At 39.9% G+C, this 25,333-nt stretch overlaps 2 protein-coding genes across 7 annotated transcripts in view; both read right to left on the bottom strand.

Moving 5' to 3' along the window:
• The window catches only part of LOC110159956 (glycerol kinase-like), a 58,310-nt gene extending 48,972 nt beyond the window's left edge, over positions 1 to 9,338 (bottom strand). For 3 of the 6 annotated variants that reach the window (XM_055152991.1, XM_055152992.1, XM_055152996.1), the window contains exon 1: positions 9,080 to 9,285. In XM_055152991.1, coding sequence (XP_055008966.1) covers positions 9,080 to 9,133 — 54 coding nt within the window. In that variant the 5' untranslated portion in view covers positions 9,134 to 9,285. Of the gene's footprint in view, positions 1 to 9,079 lie in introns of all 6 variants that reach the window. The other 3 variants (XM_055153004.1, XM_055153001.1, XM_055152999.1) reach the window with 3 other exon arrangements.
• Positions 9,339 to 17,136: 7,798 nt separating this feature from the next.
• si:ch211-45c16.2 (mitogen-activated protein kinase kinase kinase 13) overlaps positions 17,137 to 25,333 on the bottom strand; it is a 98,402-nt gene continuing 90,205 nt past the window's right edge. Inside the window, 1 exon segment of the mRNA XM_055152966.1 lies at positions 17,137 to 24,880. Within this exon segment, the coding sequence (XP_055008941.1) occupies positions 24,782 to 24,880 (99 nt within the window). The 3' untranslated portion in view covers positions 17,137 to 24,781.

Below are 25,333 nucleotides of genomic sequence, written 5' to 3'. Positions count from 1 at the left end.
TGAGACTTTTGACGATACGATATCACGATATTTAGGTTTTTGTTACATCCCTAGTTTGTACTTTTTTTTTTTTTTTTTTGCACTGTTGATAAATGTTTGCTTATTTTTTGGTTATACAATGAGATCTGAGCTGTAAAAAGTTGAATTCACTTCTTTGACTCATTACAGATGTAAATGAAGTACTGAAGTGTTTAATTCTGCTGGTTATTTACAGCAGGTCGTGGGCGTTGTGTCGGACGTGTGACGCTGCGTGATATTTTCGATCGTGTCACTCTGCCCCGGCTCAAACTGTACGACCAAATTGCAGGGTTTAAAAGTTCAACGCTCACGATTCATGTTCTCACACTTTACGAACGACTTCAACAGTGAAACCCTCACGAGACGCGACTGGATTTCAAAGAGGTTTGATTTTCTTGCGACCTACGAATGCTGATCGTGAGGCATAAATCGGTTCTCGTTACCTCATGTTTACGACACGAAGCACAACACATGATTAAGACAAAACTCGATCCCAAAAAGAGTCACATGAGTAAAAAAATCAGCTCAGAAAGGGCCAGAAATGGTTATACAGAGGGAGGAGTATGGAGTAAGAAGCTGTCAAAAATATTTGTGCGCATAGAACAGAAATCCGTGCATATTTGTCTGTAGTTGTGCATAAAATAAATATTTGTAAACTCTTAAATGAGTCCAGTCGTACATAAAATATATTGTGTGTATTTTGTCCATCAGAATTATGACGAAATGAAAAGTTACGACGTCAAGAATTACAATCACCAAATGAAAATGTACGATTACGCTTTCATCAGTACGAATTCACAGACGGAACTTTACTGTCAAAAATACGTCACAGACATTATCATCGAGCAGAAGAAACATCGATCAAGATCAAGACTGTGCAGCTCAAGTTTGTAGCAGAGAGTAAAAACAGAGTAAAAGCACAAGAAGCTACAACAGAACAACAAGTGGGTTCATTAAAATCTATTGTAAAAATGTCTTGAATTCAGGAACCGAACGCTGCTGTATAATATTGTGTACTGACTGACTGATGCTCGCTGTGGCTGTAGTCGTGAATGTTTTAATCTAAACATACAGAGAACCTGATATTTGTTAATTAGCCCTGGGATAACGTTACGTCTGATGTTTCCAACTGGCTCCACTATGTTTTCTAACATATAGGTGCAATTTCCCGTTCAAAGGAGGTGTTTCTATATCATTAATATTATACAGCAGCGTTCAGTTTCCGAATTCAAGACATTTTTACAATAGATTTTAATGAACCCACTTGTTGTTCTGTTGTAGCTTCTTGTGCTTTTACTCTGTTTTTACTCTGATACAAACTTGAGCTGCACAGTCTTGATCTTGATCGATGTTTCTTCTGCTCGATGAATAATGTCTGTGAAGTGATGACGTATTTTTGACAGTAAAGTTCCGTCTGTGAATTCGTATTCGTACTGATGAAAGCGTAATCGTAAATTTTCATTTCGTGATTGTAATTCATGACGTCGTAATTTTTCAGTTCGTATTCTGATGGATAAAATACACAAAATATATTTTATGTACGACTGGACTCATTTGAGAGTTTACAAATATTTATTTTATGCACAACTACAGACAAATATGCACGGATTTCTATTTTATGCGCACGAATGTTTTTGACAGCTTTCTTACTCCATAGAGGAGACTCTAGATTCTGAGGCAGGAGAAGTTTATTTACCATCAGTCTGGGACCCGGTGAACGGGGGAAAAAAACATAAGAATTGTGCATGATCAAAAAAAATAAAAAGAGAAAGAAAACTATATGCATGGTTATGAAAACATGTCTGGATACAGTTATTATTAGTATTATTTGTATTATTACTATTATTATTTTTTGTAATTATGATTTACACTGGGTTATCTTAAGAAAAAATGTAAAATAAAATTACAAAAAAAAATCTGTTCTTTGGTTTTTGCGTCAGTGTCTTAAAGGTTGTATAGAGGATTTTTTTAAGGGAAGAGAAATACAGCGACAGTCCTTGTGCGCGTTCAGAATCACTGTTGAAGTTTCCTGTCTAGAAGTAATTCAGCGACCGACGCATCAGTTTTTAGACCCTTCGTCTGCTTCGGTCGCGCCATCGCTGGACGAGATCTCCAAGAATCACCTCAGTTTGGCTTTGCTACTTTTCCACTTCTCTTCTTCTTTCAGCGACCTCAAAAACGGACTTTCTTTTGCGGCGAACCGGTCGTGGATTCTCGTCCGCCGTCGCGACAAACTTTGTGCGAAATGCGAGGAAGCGACAGTTCGAAAATGCCTCTAAGAACCGCTGCGTAAACCACGTAATCCCCGCGCTCCGACGAGTCAGTTACACTAGGGAGTTTGATTGACAACCTAACAGCCAATAGAAAATGAGGGAGCCTCGTTTTCTATTGGCTGATGTTTATCTGGCCTCAACACGTCCACAGTTGATAGATTTTCTTTCTTTTTTTTTTTGTCATCATAATTACAAAGCTGCTGCGTCTCTGTAATGGTATTTTAATCTTTCACTGACAGTTTGAAACAAAAAAAAATCCTCCATACAACCTTTAAATTAGTGTCAGTATTATCGTTTACATTTACTCAACGATATATCGAACTTCAAAACGTGTTATACTGACAGGAATGTTCCACAGTATGGCATTCAAACTTTCTATCTTCACGGAGACCAAACCAGACGACCAAGAAGTTCCAGGTCAGATCTGTGGAGAGGCGACCCCCGCTCACAGTCAGAATGATGTTTTTCTAAGGATTTTTGAGCAATAAAACCACCTGTAACTGAATAAATGTGAAGTAGAGCTGTTTAACGTCACACTTTGGAACATTGCAGGCAGAGCAGTGACATCTCCATAGAAACAAGCAGGTGACGGAGCCAAAATCCAAAAGTTACAGTGTGCAGCTTTAAGTCCAGCACACGTACGGGCAAATCTGTCTGATAAGAGACGACGCGGCCAAACAAGACAAAGGTCAGAACAGGAAGTCGATGACAGATCAGTGGGTCAGAGCTCTGTTCAAACAAAACACAACACTTTACTCCTGCACACAAATCATTACTACAACTACTCTCTTAGTGTCTGTTTACACGACAACGCTTGTGGGTAAAAAATGACAAAATATTTGATCAGAAGTGTCTTTCGTTTAGACGGTGACGGCGTTTTTGGGGCTTAAAAACGCAAAAATCTGAAACCACCTCCAGAGTGTAACTGGGTCCAGTCAAGTGGTAACGGAGGGAAACAGGGTCAGATTTTTGACATTCAAATGTCTCTTATTCAGTAACTAGAGGAACTATTGAAATAAGTAAAGTATCAGAATGTAGGAAAGAGTTACACTCCAACAGGGTCAAGTTAAACCTGTGAGATTCTTTCAAGTTCAAGACAAAAAAATGTAAAAACTCATGTTGGTAACGGAGGGAATGAAATATGCAGCACTTTTTGGACAATAAATCCAAACAGTGATAACTCTTGGTTCTCACTTACATATCCTTAACAAACTGGTTTGAATATTTGCTTCATATAGTTTTCTACCATATGGTACAAGATTAGGTTGAAAAACCTCTTACTTTTTGACTCATGAGATTTTTTATTAAGAAAGTTCATGGTAACGGAGGGAAAAGTAACGGAGGGAAAAGTAACGGAGGGAAAATTGTACAAACAAGTAGAAGGTGCAGGATTTTACATCATTTGTCACTTTTTTCTTCTGAAAACTTTAATATTACTTCAAAATGAAAGAAACTATTTCTATAAAATATGTCAGTCCTTCCAAGAACATTTTTATCATTTTAAATACTTTTTTTTTTTTTTAAATCCTGTCCCTTCATCAACAGTTCAAAGATGGAATAACACAAGATATGATGAAATACAAACATTTATTTACATGATTTTTGGGTCTTTGAAATTTGGGAAATAATTTTTGTTCCATGTTTCATACATGGTCTGTTTAAAACGTATGGAACTTTAGAACCAAAAATGGTACAGAAAAAAGGTCAACAGTTTGATAAACTAGAGTACATATGTATCTGTTCAATACATTTTTATATCAGATGCATGAACTTGAATTTTTGACCTTGTTGTTTACTTCTGCTTGACCGGGACCATAAGTTGAACACATTTCGCCGTAGAGTTTCCGTCTACACTGCCCAAGACACAAAACTCTGGTTTCTTGTTGAACACGCTCGCTGCGGTTGACGTCGTCGTGTCTCCAGTGTCACATGTGGGACACTTTTGGGCCGTTTAATGTTCACACTGGAGTCACATACAAGTTGCAATTATTTGGAAATGTGAACGACCTCACAAAAACATCAGATTTCACAAAAAAAATAAATAAATCCAAATTGAGCATTAAGCCGTTCAGTCTGAACGTAGCCTAAGACCCGAGTCCAAGTCTCCACCTCTGATTCTTAAAAATACCAGACTTTGTGCATTATTTAACGTTCTTTCCTTCCTAATTAAAAAACAGACGTTACTTCCGACTCGACTTGACTCCCGTTTCTCCAGATCTCCTTTACTCGTAATTTCCCGGCCCGTGACTTTGTCCTTGTACTTGAGTAATCCCGCGGTGTCACTTGAGTTATAATATGCGTCTCGTGTCCCGTCTGAGGGTCTGAGGGTCTGAGGGGGACACTCGAGGAGACGAGAATGTAAACAATGTAAACGTGAACGCAGAGGTCACGACGCTGTCAAATAACTCATCCATTTTATGTTTTTAACTCCTGCGTTTGTAATAAGTCACCTTGTTTTACCTCGTTGGAAATTATTAACAAAAAACAAACAATAAAAAAGGCCAAGTGGGTTTTATATGTTTGTATGAATTTTTATTTCCAAGGCGTTAGTGTAATAAACAACATTTTCTTTAGACCATTTTTACAACATTAAACAGGTCGTACTTTCTTTTCAGTTCCTATGTGTCTTTATATTTGTGTAACCCTCAGTGGTCCAGGTCTAAACCAGGTCTAAACCAGGTCTAAACCAGGTCTAAACCAGGTCCATGGGCGTATACTCGTCTCTGTGCTCTTATACTTGTTCTGATCCAGCTCCAGATCATTCTAAACACATTCAGGAAAGGTTCACTTTTGTCCCGTGAATGGACTTTTTTAGTATTGATACCTGCGAAAACGAGTATCTAGTTTCGATACTCGTTTTAGTATCGATTAGTATCTGATTTCCGATACTCGTCATGACCAGTAAACACATTTGGTTTGGAGCAGAACAGAGACGTTTCATGACTGTATGACACTGAAAATCTTTTCTTTAGTGTGTGAGCTCGCCCCTCCACAGATCTGAGGCCAGATCTCCTCGTCAAAGCCTGACCTCAGATCTCTGAAGCTCAGCAGGGCCGGGTCTGGTCGGGACTTAAGACTTAAGAAAACTGTTGTGTACTTGGGCAAGACACTTCACCTACATTGTCTAGTATAGTCCTATTCGTACGGGATTAGTTTTACCTGTGGACCTTTGGTGATTTGTAATAATTGTGGACGATGCCTGAGATCTTAATACCGTGTGAATGCGCCATGTCTGTAATGACCTACTATATTTCTCCAAACGCAGACGTTCCGGTGATAAAACGAGTCCTGTATGAATCTGAATCCGTGTATCGTTCGTTCATTCGTTTTTCAATGTAAAACCAAAAATAAGAAAACGAAAAAACAACAGTTTTCTTCATTATTTGTCTCCAAAACCAAAATGAAAAAACGGATAACGATTCGTTTTTTCAGTTTTCGATTTTGTGTTTAAACGAAAAATGGAAAAAACGGATAACGGCCATTTCCCGTTTACGTGACTTCAGTGACTGTGATGCCGAACTTTTGCACCGCATACGAACTGAACCAGGACTGATCCAGGTCCGAGACCAGACCGGGACCAGAGCGGGACCAGACCGGGACCAGAGCGGGACTGAGACCGGGACCAGACCGGGACCAGAGCGGGACCAGGGACCAGAGCGGGACTGAGACCGACCGGACCAGAGCGGGACCAGACCGGACCGAGGACTGAGACCGGGACCAGACCGGGACCAGAGCGGGGACTGAGACCGGGACAGACCGGGACCAGACCGGGACCAGACCGGGACCAGAGCGGGACCAGAGCGGACTCCGAGCCTCAAGGGGGTCCAAGCCTCAGCTTCAAGCTCCGGTCCTGCCGTGGGCTCTGAGCCTCCGGTCTGGTCCCAGTCTGGTCCTGGTCTTGTCTCGGTCTCTGTTCCGGTCTGGTCCCGGTCTCAGTTCTGCTCTGGTCCCGGTCTTAGTTCCGGTCTGGTCCCGGTCTCAGTTCCGGTCTGGTCCCGGTCTCAGTTCCGGTCTGGTCCCGGTCTCAGTTCCGGTCTGGTCCCGGTCTCAGTTCCGGTCTGGTCCCGGTCTCAGTCCCGCTCTGGTCCCGGTCTGGTCCCGGTCTCAGTCCCGCTCTGGTCCTGGTCTGGTCTCGGACCTGGATCAGTCCTGGTTCAGTCCGTACGCGATGCAAAAGTCCGGCATCGCAGTCACTGAAGTCACGTAAACGGGAAACGGTCGTTATCCGTTTTTTCCATTTTTCATTTAAACACAAAATCGAAAACTGAAAAAACGAAGAAAATTGTTCTTTTTTAGTTTTCTTATTTTTGGTTTTATATTGAAAAATGAATGAACGAATGATACACGGATGAATCTGCATCTCAGTGTTTGTTGCTGTAATTCTGCGTCTTTTCTATCTCTTTATTTTCTTGTCGTGTTCTTTTCTCTTTCAATCTCAGTCAGTGTCAGTAAAACAGAGTCGTTTACAGACTTTGTTTATACGTGCGAATGTGCTGCAAGTAACACAGACGTGGGACGGGAATTTGCAAATTACCAGACGTCCCCAGGTTGGGTTGATCCTGTGCGAAAAGGCCTTATGAAAGTGGAGTGTGTGTGAGCGTTACTGGTGGTCAAAGGGGCGATGGCGCAGATTGGCAGCCTCACTTCCATCAGTCGTCTCAGGGCAGCTGTGGCTACAATAGTGTCTCACCACCACCGAGTGTGAAGTGGGGGAGGGGGGCGGGTGCGACGCGCTTTCTGCTACGTCATAGGTGAATCTGCAGCGTCACTGTTGTAGCAGCTTTAGTTCGTTGTCGTGTGGGAGGGAGGCAGAAATACACTGCAATTTGTTTAAATAAAAAAAAAAAAGAAAGCTCTGAAAAGTTGCTTTTGCATGAGATGGGCCCTTTAAAATAAACAGGGCTGATCTACTGAGAAGTGAAATAGATGATAGGAGAAGATTTGTTAAATGTTTCTGTAATCAATAACTTCACTTAAAATCACGTGTTTAAATGTTTTTTTCAGTCTTACAAAAGATTTATTTTGGGCGTCTTTATGCGATGAATAGATCAGTTTAATTGCAGTTCTGATGGGACATAAATGTCCGTCCATGTGAGGTCAGGTTCATATCACTGAAGTCACAGCAGAACGACTGGAAATCTGTGATTGGTACAACATCAAGTGCAGTCGGTGCAGAAGTTCCTCATGGGGCAGTTCTCTGTATATTGGGGTTTTATCCCAGTGATTTTGTTCTTAATAAAAAACAAGTGACACTGGTGGATTTTGGTCCTGCAGACCAGGACGACTGTCACTTTATTTTGGAAAAATGTGGATGTGCCTCCTGTAAAAGTTTGGACTGTGGAAATGACGTCTTGTGTTGGAAAGACTCACGTTTATTTAGAGGAAAAGCTGAGGACTTCGAGGACATTTGGAGACTTTTACTAGAATTTTTGAAAACTAAGTTATTTTTACTGCGACATGTACAATACTGAACGTGATATGAATATTTACAAGTTTTCATTTTATTATCAGTGATAATTGTCTGTGTGTGATCAGTGTTTTTATTGTTTTTGTTCTGTTTTTTTTTTTTTTTCTATGTTTTGTTAATATTTTAATATGAAAATCATATATATATATATATATATATATATATATATATATATATATATATATAATATATATATAAATAAAATTATATATATATATATATATATATATATATTTTTTTAAATTAATTTTATTTATTATATTATTTTTATTTATTTTTTTTTTTTTTTTAAATCTGCATACAGACTTCTATATATAAAAAGTGACAAGATTGCTCTGTATAAGGGTCAGTCCATATGAAATCAGCAGTTTTCAAGGAATCTCCTCTGTGAGCATCTCCAGTTGTCTTCCCTTTGAACAAGCGCATAGTGTTTCAGTCTATTAAAGGTAATTTCATCTTTCAGCAGGTGGAAAAGTCCCTAATCTCCACCGAAAATGACCCGTGAGAGTTCATTTTCAAAAAATTTGGTTTGAAATGAAGGAAGTTAATAGTAGATGTGTTTATTACTTTAAAACTAATCAGAATATGCCAAAGATCAGATCAGATAAGAAACTACTAAAGGAAAAAGTAAGAGGAGTCAAAATCCTATAGGGGGGGGGTTTTACACCCCGGGGTCAATGTACTGTGGGGGTCAAAATATTATCTCACAGCGAACTCTGAGACATTCACAACGAAGCAATGACATGTCTATGGAGTACAGTAGTAGTAGTAGTAGTAGTAGTAGTAGTAGTAGTAGTAGTAGTAGTAGTAGTAGTAGTAGTAGTAGTAAACCCTGCACCAGAAAAGTGACACATTTAAGACAGTTTGAAGAGAGTCTTGTGTCCTCCAGTCTCCTCCTCCTCCTCCTTCGCTCTGGAGACACACGGACACACAACAGTCCTTTATGTTTCACTTTTCTCGTGGGTTCACGTCACGTTCCGCACGCACACGGACGATTTAAACCCGTAAAAGTCTCACGGATTCACTCACAACACCGCGGCGTGACACAACCAGACCAACTCTTTTTTTATTTACATTCCTCCACTCGGTCCAGAGTGGAGTCGGATTTCTTCAACTTCTTGTTACTCACTCGCGTCTCACCCAAAGTTACGGTCAAACATGAATCAAAACGCGTTCCAGATAATTCAGATTACGTAATTTCAAAACTCCAGCGTGATGCAAACGCTGAAATCCGCGCGTGGGCTACGTGTCATTAATCTCCAAGACGCGCAGAGTGACATTGAAGCCGTGCGTAAAGATGAAAAAACATAACAGAACTCACCAGGAACCGGGTGGAGCTGGTGCCCTGGTCGATCGCGGCCACTAAAGGCTCCATAGTCCCGCTGTAGTCCCCCAAACAACGCGTTTTTCTGCGGCAGGACACGGGGAGAGGACGCGCACGGGGGCAGCGGAGAGTGCGCCGGAGACAGCGGGGAACTCCTCCTCGTGCCGCGCTGTCAGGACGCACGGCCGGGACGCACGACGCACACACGGGGGGCGGGGATTGGAGGGATGTTAGAGGCGTGATGCGTCGCTGGCCAATCGGATCCGGGGGCTGGTGAAGCTTGGGCGCGTCCTATTTCCAGATTCTCGTGACTTTTTTTTTTTTTTTTTTTTGCTCAGATGCGACTCCTACTCCTACTGTGAAGCATTAACCCCGCCCACCGTGGAAAAAAAATAAGACTTTCTGTTGGTTTTCTATTGGTTTCTTCTCCGTTGTGGGCGTGGTCGAGAGCTGAGGAGTCGAGGAGTTGTTGAGGATTTGAGGTGAGGAGGCAAGGGAACAGAAATAGGACGCGCCCCGTTCTATATAAATACATGGACCGCATCCGCATTCTTTACCAAGGAAAAATGTAAAAGAATTAACTCAAAATAATAAAATAAATGTCATGTTTATTTGCAAAACATATATCTGCTTTTTTGTCTTTTATTATTATTATTTTTATTTTTTTACTATTTTTGAAAACATTGTTAGACAGTAAATAATAGAATTAACAACATCTAAATCATGTTTGTAGAAAAATGATGAAGTCTCTTGGTGTTTTGAGTAAATTTTGCTCCTGTATAAATGTTTCACACTTGATGACATGATATTATAGTTGAATCTTTACATCCGTACATGTATTTATTTATTTAGAGACAGGGACAGCGCACAATTTTTACATGAACCTTTTTCAGAAAGGCCCAGGCGACGCAGGGATCAAACCCAGAATGTTCTTGCTGTGAGGGATGAGTGCTAACCGCTCAGCCACCGTGCCGCATCATGCATTGTGACATGGTTTGGGGTTTTACATGTATGACATATCTCCACAAGATTTTATTAATGCAAAAGAAATGTTTCAGATTTATGAAGTATTCACACAGATCGTCCGCATCTGCTCCTCTGTCCAGAAAATACAATATTTAATGTATTAATGTAAACATATACTGTATTTGTTTGTTCATATTTGTCAAATGTTTTTCTTTTGACAGTTTTTTTCATGTACTTTTTCATGTACTGAGACACTGCAGAGATTTTTTAACTTCCCTTGTGCAGAACTTCCACAAATCCATCCATTTTCTTCCTCTTATCCGGGGTCGGGTCGCGGGGGCATCAGTCTAAACAGGGACTCGCAGACGTCCTTCACCACCAAGTCGAGTCTCGAGTCACTGGCCCGTAAGTCCAAGACAAGTCCAAGTCGTCTGCTTCGACCTTCAAGTCATTTCAAGTCTTTAAACCAAAATACCTAATACAGCTAACGTACATGAACATTCCCACAGACAGTGGCTCCTCTTTTCTGCTTCACTCGAGGAAAAACTAAAACTAAAACACAACACGACCCACGCCAGCCCATCTGTCCCACAATCAGGGAATAATTTAGCTCCATAAAATTCTTCTTTATAAAAGAAAAATAGATATTTTGCAATTTATATAATTTTGAAGATAAATTGTACTTAAAAAATCATAGTATATTTATGTATGAGTATTTATAGCGTTTATACAGATGCAGAAATGCTAATTTTGTAGAAATGTTAATTTTTCTTTTTTTTAATTTTTTGACAAGATCTTAGTGTGAATGATTATGGTCAGAATAGAAACAATTCAGATTTAAAAAAGCTTCTCGAATCTTCTCAAGTCACAGGCCTTAAGTCCGAGTCAAATTCCAAGTCATTGACCTTCAAGTCCAAGTCGAGTCCCAAGTCTTAGTCCATTTTATCAAGTCAAGTCTTAAGTCCTAAAAATAGTGACTCAACTCTAAGACTTGAGTCCAAGTCACAACTTGCAAGTCTCCACCTCTGATTCTTAAAAATACCAGATTTTGTGCATTATTTAATGTTTTGTCCTTCCAAATTAAAAATCAGGCGTTACTTCCGACTCGACTTTACTCCCGTTTCTCCAAATCGCTTTACTCGTACGTTCCTGCAGAACTTCCACAAATCCATCCATCCATTTTCTGCCGCTTTATCCGGGGTCGGGTGGTGGGGGCATCAGTCTAAGCAGGGACTCCCAGACTTTCCTTTACCTCGGAAACTTCCTCCAGCTCCTCCGCGGGGAACCAAAGGTGTTCCCAGGCCAGTCCAGAGACAGAGTCCCTCCAGAGTGTCCTCGGTCTTCCCTAGGGCCTCCTCCTGGTGGGACGTACCCGGAACAACTCCCGACGAAGACGCCCAGGAGGCATCCGGAACAGACGTCCTCCCCTCAGCCGCTCCTCTCCACGTGGAGGAGCAGCGGCTCTACTCCGAGCTCCTCCCGTGTGACTGAGCTCCTCACTCTGTCTCTAATCTAATCTCTAATCATTTGTGTCGCTTGTATCGGTGATCTCGTCCTTTCTGTCGTTACCCAGAGCTCATGACCAGAGGTGAGGGGAGGAACAGAGACGGACGCTAAATCGAGAGCTTCACCTTTCGACTCAGCTCCTCTTCACCACAACGATACAGCGACCGCATCACTGCCCACGCTGCACCTGTCCACCTGTCAATCACACGCTCCATCCTCCCCTCACTCCAGAACAAAACCCCGACAGACTTGAACTCCTCCACTTGAGGCAGAGACTCTCCACAAATCCAAGAAAACTCAATTTAAAAGCCCGACCCTCTGGAATCATTTAGCCCAAACTCACAAATTGATTTCCTTTTGTTTGTTGATTTTCTTTTGTTTCTACCTGTTTGAAATGTTGTTGTTTTTTACTATATGTGCAAATAAAATCTAAATCTTTAAATAATAATAATAAAACACTAGCAGTTTGCTCTTCCAAGGCCTTAGGTTTCATTTAGACTTTTTGTTTTCAGTTTGTTAATCACCATATTCATCTGATTCATGTGTAAGCGTCTGAGTTTTGCATGTGTCTTTGAGTAAACTCGTGAGCAGCTGTCCTGTTACCTCGTGTTTCACAGAAACGACCAAAGTCTATAAATAACCGAGGGCTTTGTGCGGAATCTGCGTCTGCGCCACAACACCTAATATAAACCTCCCAGCGAGTCCAAGAGAAACGAGAGACGAGTGTAAAAAAGACACACGAGTCAGAATCAAACGTCTGCCAAAGCAAACAGAAGGTTTTTGTTTTATGTTCTAATGTCGTTTCCTCGTCACAAACACAAACAGACCTGCAGTTGTGTTTTGTTTTATTCACATGTTTAACTCACAAACCTGCACGTTTAAGCTGAGTTCTTCTCTCAAACAGAAAACACTTAGTTCCACCTTGTGATGTCATGTGGTGATACAATACAGGAAGTGCTCCACTGTGTTTTTAAACTCCACACACTGGTTTCAGCTCTGGAACTGCCTTTACTGAACTCAAGGTTAAATGGTAGCTGTTTTTGTTTTGTTTTTTTTAATTAGGCTGAATTATTTTTTTAATTTACATTTTTTATTATTTTTTTAATAGGTTGATTTTATTTTATTTTTTTTAAATTTTGTCTTTTTTTTTAGGCTGAGTTCTTTTTTATTATTAGGTTGAGTTCTTTTTTTAGACCGAGTTCCTTTTTAAATTTTTTAACATTTTTATTTTTTTTTATTAGGCTGTGTTCTTTATTATTATTAGGCTGAGTTATATATATATATATATATATATATATATATATATATATATATATATATATATATATATATATATATATATATATATATATATAGACTGTGCAAAGAGGCTCCTGAGACAGTCCAGCACATAACTGCAGGGTGTAAGATGCTGGCAGGGAAAGCATACATGGAGCGACATAACCAAGTGGCGGGCATAGTGTACAGAAACATCTGTGCAGAGTACGGGCTGGAGAACCCCAGGATCAAGGTGGGAAACACCTCCAAAGGTTGTGGAGAATGACCGAGCCAAGATCCTGTGGGACTTTAGATACAAACTAACAGGATGGTGATGGCGAACCAACCAGACATAGTGGTGGTGGATAAGAAACAGAGCAGAGCCGTGGTGGTTGGACATCGCAATACCAAGCGATGGTAATATCAGGAAAAAGGAACACGAGAAGCTAGAGAAATACCAGGGGCTCAAGGAAGAGCTGGAGAGAGCCTGGAAAGTAAAGGCATCAGTGGTGCCTGTGGTGATCGGACACTCGGGGCTGTAACCCCCAAACTGGAAGAGTGGCTTCAACAGATACCGGGAAAAACAATGGAACATCTCAGTCCAGAAAAGTGCAGTACTGGGAACAGCAAAGATACTGCGCAGAACTGTCAAGCTCCCAGGCCTCTGGTAGACGACCCGAGCTCAATGAGGGTGAGAGAGACCAACCACCGTGGAAGGTGAGAAACACATTTATATATATATATATATATATATATATATATATATATATATATATATATATATATATATATATATATATAAAAATGTGTATACATATATATATATATATGTGTATATATATATATATATATATATATATATATATATATATATATATATATATATATATATATATATATATATATATATATATATACACACACACACACACATATATTATAGATAGATATATATAGAAAAAAATCTATTAATTAAATTGTTCAAAAATTTCCCAGGTTTTAATCACTTTGGAGTCGGATGATAAGTGGATGGTTTTATTATCGTCTTGTATCTGCGACAGGAAAATGGGGAAGGTTTACAACTAGTGAATTTACTTTGTACTAGGCAGACTAATAATAAGAGTTACTCAAACGTGAATGAAACAAAACACAAGTCCAGGTCTGATTTTGAGGAGGGAACAACATTCCAGTCCATTTTACGTAGATTTATACAGAACCTTTAAATATTACAAAGGAGTTAATTGTAAAAATCATTGTTTATTTGGTCATAATTTAAATATAATTTTTTTCTTGTTATTGGGTCTCCTTGAATTGTGTCTGTGTGGAGTTTCCAGGTGCAGAGATTGTGGAAGCATGAAGCAGTTACGCCCTCTGCTGGTACATTTCACACACTGCGCCTGTTATCCAGAATCCAATCTCTTTTATTTTATTTTATTATTAGTATATATTTTGATTAGGCTGAGTTCCTTATTTTATTTTATTATTATTATATATTTTTATTAGGCTGAGTTCTTTATTTTATTTTATTATTATTATTTATTTTTTATAAGGCTGAGTTTATTTTATTTTATTATTATTATTAATTTTTATTAGGATGAGTTTTTATTTTATTTTATTATATAATTTTTATTAGGCAGATTTTTTTATTTTATTTTATTATTATTTATTTTTTATTAGGAGTTATTTTCTGTTAAAAAAAATAAATAAAAATAAAAATACTCTATACAAATTATGCATTAAATAACAAAAAATAATGGACAGAGGTGATGCCAGGGTTAGCCATAGATTTATGAATGTGGGATAGTCAAATTTTAGATACTAACATTTGGTACAGACACTGAGGGAATTCTTGATCCGTGTCCAATTTAACACAAACCATATTTAAGAAGTCTTAAGAAATGAACAGTTTATAAAGGTTAAACCAAATAAACATTATTTTCATGTTATATTTAAGCCTGGAGGTTCTCTACTTTTGAATCAAACACAAGAAACACATAGATTCTATTATACCCCAGTGCGTCTTCAGAAAATGTTCCGACAGCTCTGATCTTTGTTATAAATGTCAAAAATATAAAGGCACTTTAATACATTTATTCTGGGAATGTGAATATATCCAACAATTTTAGAGAGATGTACACGCTGTTACCCAACAGATTACAGGAAAAACTTTGTCATGTCACCATCACTGTATCTGTTAAATCTTTGTCCTGACAAACTTTTTGATAATATTACCCTGTTTATGTTAATGATTATGATGTCTTGTGAAATGTAAGAAAATGTTGTTCTTTTGAAGTGGGCAACACTGCACTTACCCACACGGACGTATGGTTCACTCAGTTATCATCAACCATTCCCCTGGAAAAACTGACTTATGAACGAAATGGCAAACAAGAAATGTTCTGGAAAATGCGGACACCTGCACACATGTATTTAAACAGGGCGACAGTGGCTCAGTTGGTGGAGCATTCGTCCACTGATCTGAAGGTTGGTGGTTTTGATTCCAGCTCTTGACATAAACATCACAGGTTGAGCGTCAGATCCACTGACCCACAGGTTGAGCTGGTGTGATTCCAGCTCCCACAGATGAATGCTGCCGTTGTGTCCTTGGGCAAGACACTTAACCCACCTTGCCCACAGTGTCTGTGTACACTAGTGTGTGAATGTGTGAGTGGTTCCTTGTTGTAAAGCGCTTTGAGCCTTGAAGGTGGAAAAGTGCTATAGAAAAATGTGACCATTTACCAAATATGTAATTTATTTTTTATTTTATATTATTATTATTATATATTTTTTAATGCATTTGTTATGGGTGTGTATATATTTCATTTGCATCACTATTAATGTTATTATTATTTTATTTTTATTATTATTTTCTGGTCATATTACTATTACTATTGTATTTTTATTTTATTATTATTTTTATTTTATTTATTTATTCTTAAAATGTTTATTATTATTTATTTATGTACTTATTTATTTATCTTTTCTTTCTCTTAATTTTATAAATTGTTGTTATTGTTATTATTATTATTATTGTTTTTATTAGTATTATTATTATCATTATTTTTATTTTATTTTTATTTATTTATTTTTTTATGCATCTGTTAAGGGTGGGTGTGGGGAGGGGGTTTAAATGAGGCATTTGTATACTTGTACATTTTGTGGCATTATTGTGCGGCCGTAAAACCACAATATAGGAAAAAAACAAACAAAAATAAAATAAAATATATATGAAAAAAAAAACAACAACACAAGAAACAGGACAGACGCAGAGGTTTGGGTACAGCACATCAGCGTTTATTCCATGCAGTTGTTCGCGCTGGTTTGTCCATTGCACTGTACACAGAATAGAGGACGAGGAGGGCGGCTTCGGGCTTGGAAAACCACATGGAGGCAACATGGAGTCACAGTTGGACAGGAGAATACCCCGTAAATACCCTGCTTTTTGTTCGCGTACGTCCGCAAAAAAAACCCGACGCGAACGACGCCCCCAAGTCTCTCGGTCCCGTCCCGTGCAATACTGTCCACCGATCGCTCCGTTGTGCTTCTGGGGGGTAACACTGGTCAGGAGAGGTCACCACAACAAAAGCTGCCGTAAATGCAAAAAGAACACTCATCGTAATAAATTAAAAGTAGAGAATTACATATGTAGGCCAGCTACAAAGAAAAATCATAATAAAGAGTTCCTTCGTTAAAACACTCGTACAGAAAGGAGACGGGTTTGTTCGAGAGGAGAGACGACGGTGGACGTGGTACGAAAGGCGTTTTGGACTTTTCCACCAAGCAGCAGGCGACAACGTTAATTCATCCGCGTTAGAACCTAGTTACCTTGTCAAAAACATACCAAGAGTTGTGTTTTATTTTATTCACACGAGCGTTATTGGGCTGCGGACATCTCCAAAAACTCCAAAACACTCCGTTCTACCGCGTAGTTCGTTTCTGAGCCTGATTCATCTTCGTGGAAACCGTGTGACCTCGCAGCATCAGGATTCGTTCGCTTGACGATAGGCGGGTACTTTTTTTTTTCTTTTTTACAAAATTTGTCTTTAATACAATCAGTTTTTTAAAACTTGAGCACTGACGGGTGTAAAAAACAAGGAAAATACTGGCTATTTATTGAATAAACGCATCAAGAATCTCGGACTTCTGGTCATCGCTCAATCCAGACTGGGAAGGATTTTTGTTTTCCCAGTGGGATGCGTCTATTGACAAAGTCGATCTTTTCGAGTCTTTTGAACCACATCACTTTTGTTTCTGGTTCTGATATTGTCATATTTTAGTTTTGGGATTCAGACATCGTAATCGTGTGGTTGTTGGATCCTAACAGCGGAAAACGGGTCGAGAAATTTGTTTGCGAACTTCATAAATGTAAAAGTGAATCAGATGTGTGTGACTCAAACCTCCGTTCAAACTGTTTCTCTTCCCGACAGAATTGAAAAATAGTGAAAGGTGAAGGTGATGGGCAGGATTGATCCACAGGAAGAACCAAAAAGGAAACATTTGTCTGACTAAGAAATCATCCAGAGTCTCATGAGTCAAAAAGTAAGAGTTTTTTCAACCTAATCTTGTACCATATGGTAGAAAACTATATGAAGCAAATATTCAAACCAGTTTGTTAAGGATATGTAAGTGAGAACCACTAGTTATATAAAAAATCTGCCCGTTTCCCTCCGTTACCACTTGACCGGACCCATTTATGGAGTTCGCAAACAAATTTCTCGAGTTGTTTTCCGCTGTTAGGATCCAACAACCACACAATTAACGATGTCCGAATCCCAAAAACTAAAACATGACAATATCAGAACCAGAAACAAAAGCGACCTGGTTCAAAAGACTTGAAAAGATCGACTTTGTCAATGCACGATGACCTGGATGTCCGAAACTCTTGATGCGTCTATTACACCGGATATTTCTCATAATACAACCGAGAATAGAAACAGAATACTGATTATTTTTGCGATATTCTCGACTCTGGAATAGTGCAGTCTTTCTGCTTGGTGGAAAATGTCCGATACTGGCGATTCTTGGAACTTATCTTAACGTCAACTTCAAGGGACAGTCCACGGTACATTTTTCTTCATATGATTATAATCATTACACCAAACTAACACTAGGGGGAGTTGTGAGCGGCCGGTACACTCACGCACATTTTAGGTTCACAGAAAAACGTCACATCCTCAAACAAGGGAGACATAACTCAAGTGCAGTGTCCCAGGTCAAAAAAAAAAACAACAAGAAAACAAACAATGCCCTTCACTTGTAAACGGAGAAACAGTAGAGGGGACGTGGGCAACCTTGTCGGCAATCTGTGTGTCATTTGTTCATTGTTTTTTTTTTGTTTTTTTATTAAAGCAAAAATAAGAAAATGAAAAAACAAACAATGGTTTTCTTCATTATTTGTCTCCGAAACCAAAATGATAAAAATGGATAATGATTTCAGTTTTCAATTTTGAGTTTAAATGAAAAATGGATAAAAAGGATAAAGGACTGAACCAGGACTGAACCAGGACTGACGGGCCCGAAGATGCGCCCACACAGACTGTCGGGTGATCAGGACTGTGACCAGGACCAAATCAGGAACAGACTGGGACTGAGAGCAGGACTGAGACCAGGACTGAGACTGGGACCAGATCAGGACCAGACCAGAACTGAGACCAGGACTGAGATTGGGATCAGACCAGGAACAGACTGGGACTGAGACCGGGACTGGGATTAGGACTGAGACTGGGAATGAGACCGGGACCAGACCAGGAATGAGACTGGGACTGAGATCGGGACTGAGATCAGGACCAGACCAGGACCAGAACAGGAGCAAGTCCAGGACTGAGATCAGGACCAGACTTGGACTGAATCTGGGACCACACCAGAACTGAGACTAGGACTGAGACTGGGACCAGACCAGGACCAGACCAGGAATGAGACTGGGACTGAGATCAGGACCTGACCGGGAACCAGACCAGGACTGAGACCAGGACCTGACCAGGATGAAATCAAAAAACTGAAAAAATTAATCGTTACTTTTTTTTTTTTTTTCATTTTGGATTTAGAGACAAATAATCGAACGTTTTCTTATTTTTGGTTTCATTAAAAAAAAACAACAACGAATGAACGAATGACACACAGATTCTTGTCTAGCACCATATTTCTACAACTTTTTTTTTTTTTTTGTCAGTTCAAACAAACATTTACCAAAAGTTTTATTGTCAAATTTTAAAACTTTTAGCTGAGTTTTAGCAACATAAAAAAACAACAACAATTCAACCTATTTTCGATTTTCGTTTATATTTGTTAATGAAATAAAAAGTGGAGGGCATTGTACGGTACTTATTTTCAATTTAAATAACACATAAAAAGAACAATAATAAACATGAAAAAAAAAAGAACATCAAAGTGCTAAATTAATATTGCTATTATTAATATTGGTCTGTTTTAAGCAGCAGGTTAACAGGTCCTTCCATTTAAAAAAAAAAAAAAAAAAAAGAGTAAACATTTGACAGATAACAAATTAATAAACATAAATTAATAAAACACAGAATTTAAATAGTTTCATCATCACATTTTAAAATAATAATTCATTTCATTTCTAAGATTGCTTTGACTGTCTCCCTCTAGTGGCAGGTCCGTGTATTGCTTCTGTCCGTCATCGAAGAGGCAACAGAATAAACCTGAGGACAGTGGTGGACCCAAAAACCCGGGGGAGGTCTACACGAGCCGAGTCCAGCCTGCGAGACGCCCGAGGACCTGGGCACCTCCACCTGAGAGCCGGCGAGTATTGCCTTTTTTTTTTTTTTTTTTTAGCCGAAGCAGCAGGTGCGAAAATTACACAAGAGCTTTAAAAACGACGTTACAGACTGTTAAAGGTGCACTATGGAACTTTTTTTCTATTAGGGAGTAACAATACCCGAAATATCGTGATATCGTATCGTCAAAAATCTCACAATAATATCGGATTATTAAGTTCCTTTGCTTAAATACGTGGTTTTATAGAAGCAACATCTTATAAACACCGGGAACTACATTTCCCATGATTCATTTCAGCGCAAACACGAAGAGATATGTTTTTGATTTGAATTCTTGGGATTATTATGGAAAGGCGAAGCTCTAGATTTACCGGTCAGTCTTCGTTCCTACTCTCACCTCTGGTCATGAGCTCTGGGTAGTGACCGAAAGGACGAGATCGCAGATACAAGCGGCAGAAATGAGTTTCCTCCGCAGGGCGTCTGGGCGTCTCCCTTAGAGACAGGGTGAGGAGCTCAGTCACACGGGAGGAGCTCGGAGTAGAGCCGCTGCTCCTCCACGTGGAGAGGAGCCAGTTGAGGCTCGGGCGTCTGTTCTGATGCCTCCTGGACGTCTCCCTCGGGAGGTGTTCCGGGCATGTCCCACCGGGAGGAGGCCCCGAGGAAGACCCAGGACACACTGAAGGGACTATGTCTCTGGGCTGGACCTGGGAACACCTCGGGGTCCCCCTGGAGGAGCTGGAGGACGTGTCTGGGGTGAAGGAAGTCTGGGAGTCCCTGCTTAGGCTGCTGCCCCCGCGACCCGGCCCCGAATGAGCGGACGAGAAAATGGATGGATGGATTATTATGGAAATAATTCACACCAAAATCTTGTCAAGGTATTTTAAAAGCAAAAACGTGTCCAATCTACAGTTATATCAGCCTCTTCAAAATATCACAATAAAATAAATATCGTACCGAGAGATTTGGACATCGTTACATCTCGAGTTTCTACGGACATGCCACTGTTTTGCCTGTTACGCAGTGCACCTTTAACTCTACGTTTGACCCAGAGTCTGAATTATCTTAATTATCAAAAGTATATATAGAAAAATGGGCGGAGATAGGGGGTAGGTGAAAACTGGAACTTTCTAAGCAGGATTAATCAAACATGAAACAACTGATTTACAACTAACTAACTTAACTAATCTCTCTTCTAACATGGCTAAAAGGTCTTAAATGACCATTTTACACAGATTATAGACGTACATTTAAGGATTTTGTTTGTTTTTTTTAAGGAAAATTTGTTCTTTCCATCGTTTTATTACTACATATCTGTCTAGTTTTAAGTATTAACATCTGTCAAGAAACTTTTTAGAAATCTTTTTAGTGTTTAACTGAGATCGTCGCAGGTAAGAAGTGTTTTGAAAGTTACATAGTGCACATTTAATCGGCAGATGTTGTAGATAAATATAGCGGGATAATAATGGACTTCGTCACTTACAAAAGCGACCAGGTTCGACATTTGTGGATTTTTCTTTTGGATAATTCTTAAGTAGAGTTTAGTGGATACAGCAGGAGGAGCTCATTTGTCAAAACAGCCGATAAAAATCTACAAGGAAAAGCAACATTTCGTAGTTGGTTCACTTCTTGGGTTCTTTTCTTTACCTTGCTGCCGTCTTCAGAACCGTCGCGACCCGTGTTGTTGTTTTGTTGTTGTTTCTGAGTCTTTAAGAAAAACCCCAAGAAGTTAACGTAATGAACAGACAAAATGAAAGTTTTTGCGTAGTTTTGCAGCACACAGCCCTGGGACACCGCACAGACGCTCCACTCGCCACACGCTTACAGTGATAAAGGGTTGTTCTTTCGAGACCGAGCACTTAAAATCCCTGGATGCTCCTCCACATTCGCCTGCAGTACTCAGAAGGGATGCAACGATACTCGGTATAAGGTCAAATCGTTCGATACTGGTGCCACGATTCGATACGCGTGTCGATACCCTCCACGTGTTGTCATTTCTTTTAGTCCGAAAGGAAAACGGTTCTCTTGGCGTCCTCCTCAGATGCAGCAAGAAAACAGCTCCATAGAGACTTAAAGCTGAAATATTCTAACAGAGGGTTTGATCTTTCTGTCACTTTTTATTTTACGTTTATAGACTCAGGAATGACGAAGATATTAACGTTTAAATACTTTAGAATCACTTTTTGCTTCACTTCAAATTTAATCAAATGTGCTCGTAGTCGAACCGAACGTCACTTGTGACAAACACAATCTTTTTCTCAGACTCTGTCTCTAAGTTTGACTCTTTAAACAGTCTGTGAGACGTTTCTGTGTAATTTAACAGAGTTTTAGTGTCCAGACGTGTGACGCAGCGAGAAAATGATCAAATCATCAAAAACACCGGCTCGAATAAGTCTGATCCCGTCAGATCTCAGAAGCTCAGCAGAGTCGCGTCTGGTCTGGACTTGGACGGAGACACTGGGAAAATGAGGAGCCACAGGAGGCGCCGGTGGAAAAAAATGTCGTTGTGTCTTTAGGCAAGACACTTCATCCACATTGCCGAGTATGATAGTGGTGTGTGTTTATGTGAGTGATGTTGGTGGTGGTCGGAGGGACTCGTGGTGCAGATTGGCAGCCTCGCCTCAGTCAGTCTGCCTAAAGCTGGCATGTCCAAACTATGGCCCGTGGGCCAAATGTGGCCCTCAAACTAATTTTTCTTGGCCCTCAGGCTTCCAGATGAATTGGCCCAAATGACCTTGCATCAATTAAAAAAACTTTATACTGCAATTTTTTTAATTTTTTTTTTAAATCTACCTTGACAAAGCCGATATTTGATATTTCATTTGTGGTTTTAAGGATTGTAGCATGAATAAAGACTCATTCTAACGCCTCTTCTTTGATGCTGTTTAAATCCAGACTCAAAACATTTCTGTTTAACTGTGCATATAACTGAAAGGTTTTCATTCCGCACTCTTCTCTCCAATTTAAGTCTCTCTTTTTTTTTTTTTTTTATCTTTATAATTATTTAGGTTTTGATTTGTTTTTATTATGATTTTAATGTATTTCTTATTCTGTAAAGCACTTTGAATTACTTTGTATACGAATTGTGCTGTACAAATAAACTTGCCTTGTTAAACATGCACATATTTCAATTATTCGCTGTATTGAGCTCCAGTCTACGGCCCTCGATCGTCCCTCTGCTTCGTCTGTGTTTAGATCTGTGGCTCTTGATGAAAAAAGTTTGGACACCCCTGGACTAAAGGCAGCTGTGGCTACAACAGCAGTTTACCACCACCGGGTGTGGAGTGAATGAATAATGAACTGTAAAGTGCTTTGGGCGTCTTGAAAGGTGCTATACATATAAATGAATAAATAAATATAAATGCAATGATTAATAAATGAATTAAAAAAGTAAAGTCTGATAGTGTCACTCCCCTACAGTCTGTATTAAGAGTTTCTGTATTGTAAAATATAAAACAGCCTGAGAAAAGCTCTGTTCTTATTTTCACTAAATAAAAATTCTGAGCTGTAAATGATTGAACCAAATGAACTAAAACTCCTTCACATATAGGTGAGTTTCAGCTGACGTCATTGTTATTAAAAGCCCGCGTTGCTGCTGGGAAATAGTTTGGTCGGAGGCAAGAAACACGGTAGCGTCAAACACAGTGCGTAACCTCGCGTATTTATCCCCGATAATGGTAAATTCCTGTTGCATTATCGGACGCACAAATAGAAGCACGGAAGAAGGAACAAATCAAACATCCGCAGAGCAAACGTAGAAGATCCTAACAAACCGTGGACTCCAACAAGTTCAACAACACATCGAGACTCTTGGAGGTTTTCATCTTTTCTGCTGTGAATGGCCCAGGAGTTTCCACCAAGTCATTGTGGATATCGCCAAAGTGAATATTTGTCCAGGTAGTTGGTGATTCTGACCAGAAATTTGGTTTGGTCCACCTTTTGTCGGGGTTGAAAAGGGTGATTTGTCGTCCGTCGATGCTTATGACCAATTTCTGGTCAAATGGTCTTGGGTCCTCTGCCGTTAGAGTGGATAAATAACCGGGATCAATACCCTTTACGTGCTTTCTCGCTCCGTCCGTCATGTTGAATTAGTGTTTCTTGCCGTCGACCAAAATAATTCCCAGCATGCGACGCGCGCTTTTGTCAACAATGAAACTCGCCTGTAAACTTTAATTGTACAGTGGTTCTGCTGTAGTGTTTTGTGTTTGTTTCATTAGCATCTTAGTGTTTTTATATTTTACTCAGAAAAATTGACATGAGATTTTTTTCCCGCGTCTTAAAACGTATCGAAATCGAATCGATATCGTGACCCGTGTATCGAGATACGCGGGAAAAACCGTATCGTTGCATCCCCCGTACTCAGGTTGGTCCGCTCCACATGGTCACAGTCCTGGTTCGATCCTGAGATGTCTATGATACTCAAAATATCAACTGGAATAACAAAAACAAAACAAAACAAACAAAAAAAATAAAATAAATCACTTGTTTTTTTCTCTTTTTTTTTGCCGTTTACTCCATTAAAACAAACGGGAATGGCGCGGTTTAGCTCTCCATGCGGTCGCGCGCTAGCATTAGTCGTCCGAGCGCCATGCCGGCACAGCTCAGCGAAAAAGTTCTACAAAACAACGGAGAGTTTGTTTTTTTTGTTTTGTCTGCGTTTGTTCATGCTGGTGTTCATACTGTTAATTCAAGCGTTCACTTTTTTTCCGGGCCACAGTGCAAAAAACGTGGGAGAGCTTTGGGAGGCTAGCTAAGCTCATGGAAAGCTAAAAATGGTTGTTCAGACGGGCGAGTCACAGTCGGGGTTTCAAATGCCTTGTTTAGTCTTTTTTTTTTGTTTTTTTTGTTTTGTTTTTTTTTCACGCCCAACCACCTATGGTACAATATCTGCTATTTACAAGATTATCCTGAATTTTCCTTCAAAACTCGGACAAAAATAAACGTATGAATGCTTAAATCTACTGTACAGTTTCATTCAAAAGGGGGGGATCCCTGCCATGGGTCGCCCGGATGCCAAGTGAGCGGAGATGGAAGAGAGCGCGGGGAGGGTTGGGTTGGGTTGGGGGCGGGGCCTGTTCTTCGGGAGACTGATTGAGAGTTTCGTTATTGCTGAGCAGAGGGCATCCAGACAGGAGGAGAGCCCGGAGGAAGGAGCACCCCGTCGACTCGAGAAGGACGAGCCCGTGAGCCTGTTTACCGCGAGGAGGGGGAGGAGGAGGGGGCCCCGTGAGCCCCGTTACCACGAGGAGGGGGGGCCCTTGTTGTTCCTGATGGTGGCGTCGGAGCATTCGGCCTCGGAGGAGTCGCAGTCCGAGTCTCCGAACTGCAGAGGGTTCTGAAAGCAGAGCACACAGGAGCAGGTTAAGGTCACGTTTACACTGAAACGAATCACCGAATCGGAAACTATTTGCGCCGTTTCTGTGCCTGTTTTCTATCCACACGGTAACAAGAAACCGCCTGAAACGCTGGTCACATGACTAGGCTACAGAAGCCGAGAGGGGTCACAACAAACGCAAACACCGCAACAAATACAAATGCAACAACACAACAAAAAGCCACAACGGAAATGACCGCGGGACTCTATTTTAATGGCAAACGCCACAACACAAACGCAAATGCTGCAACACATTAAAAAGCCACAACACATTAAAAAGCCACAACGGAAGTGACCGCGGGACTCTATTTTCTGACGGACCGATCAAGCGGCAAGTGAAGAAGAAGAACTACAACGTGAAAAGTAAAGGAACGGAGAAGTTGGAAACGTAAGTAAAAGTAATTTATTGTTTTA

This window comes from Boleophthalmus pectinirostris, unplaced genomic scaffold (assembly GCF_026225935.1).
Source record: "Boleophthalmus pectinirostris isolate CB_2022bp ecotype Guang Dong unplaced genomic scaffold, ASM2622593v1 HiC_scaffold_1, whole genome shotgun sequence".
Taxonomy (NCBI): domain Eukaryota; kingdom Metazoa; phylum Chordata; class Actinopteri; order Gobiiformes; family Gobiidae; genus Boleophthalmus; species Boleophthalmus pectinirostris.
This window is presented reverse-complemented; position numbering and strand designations above follow the sequence as displayed.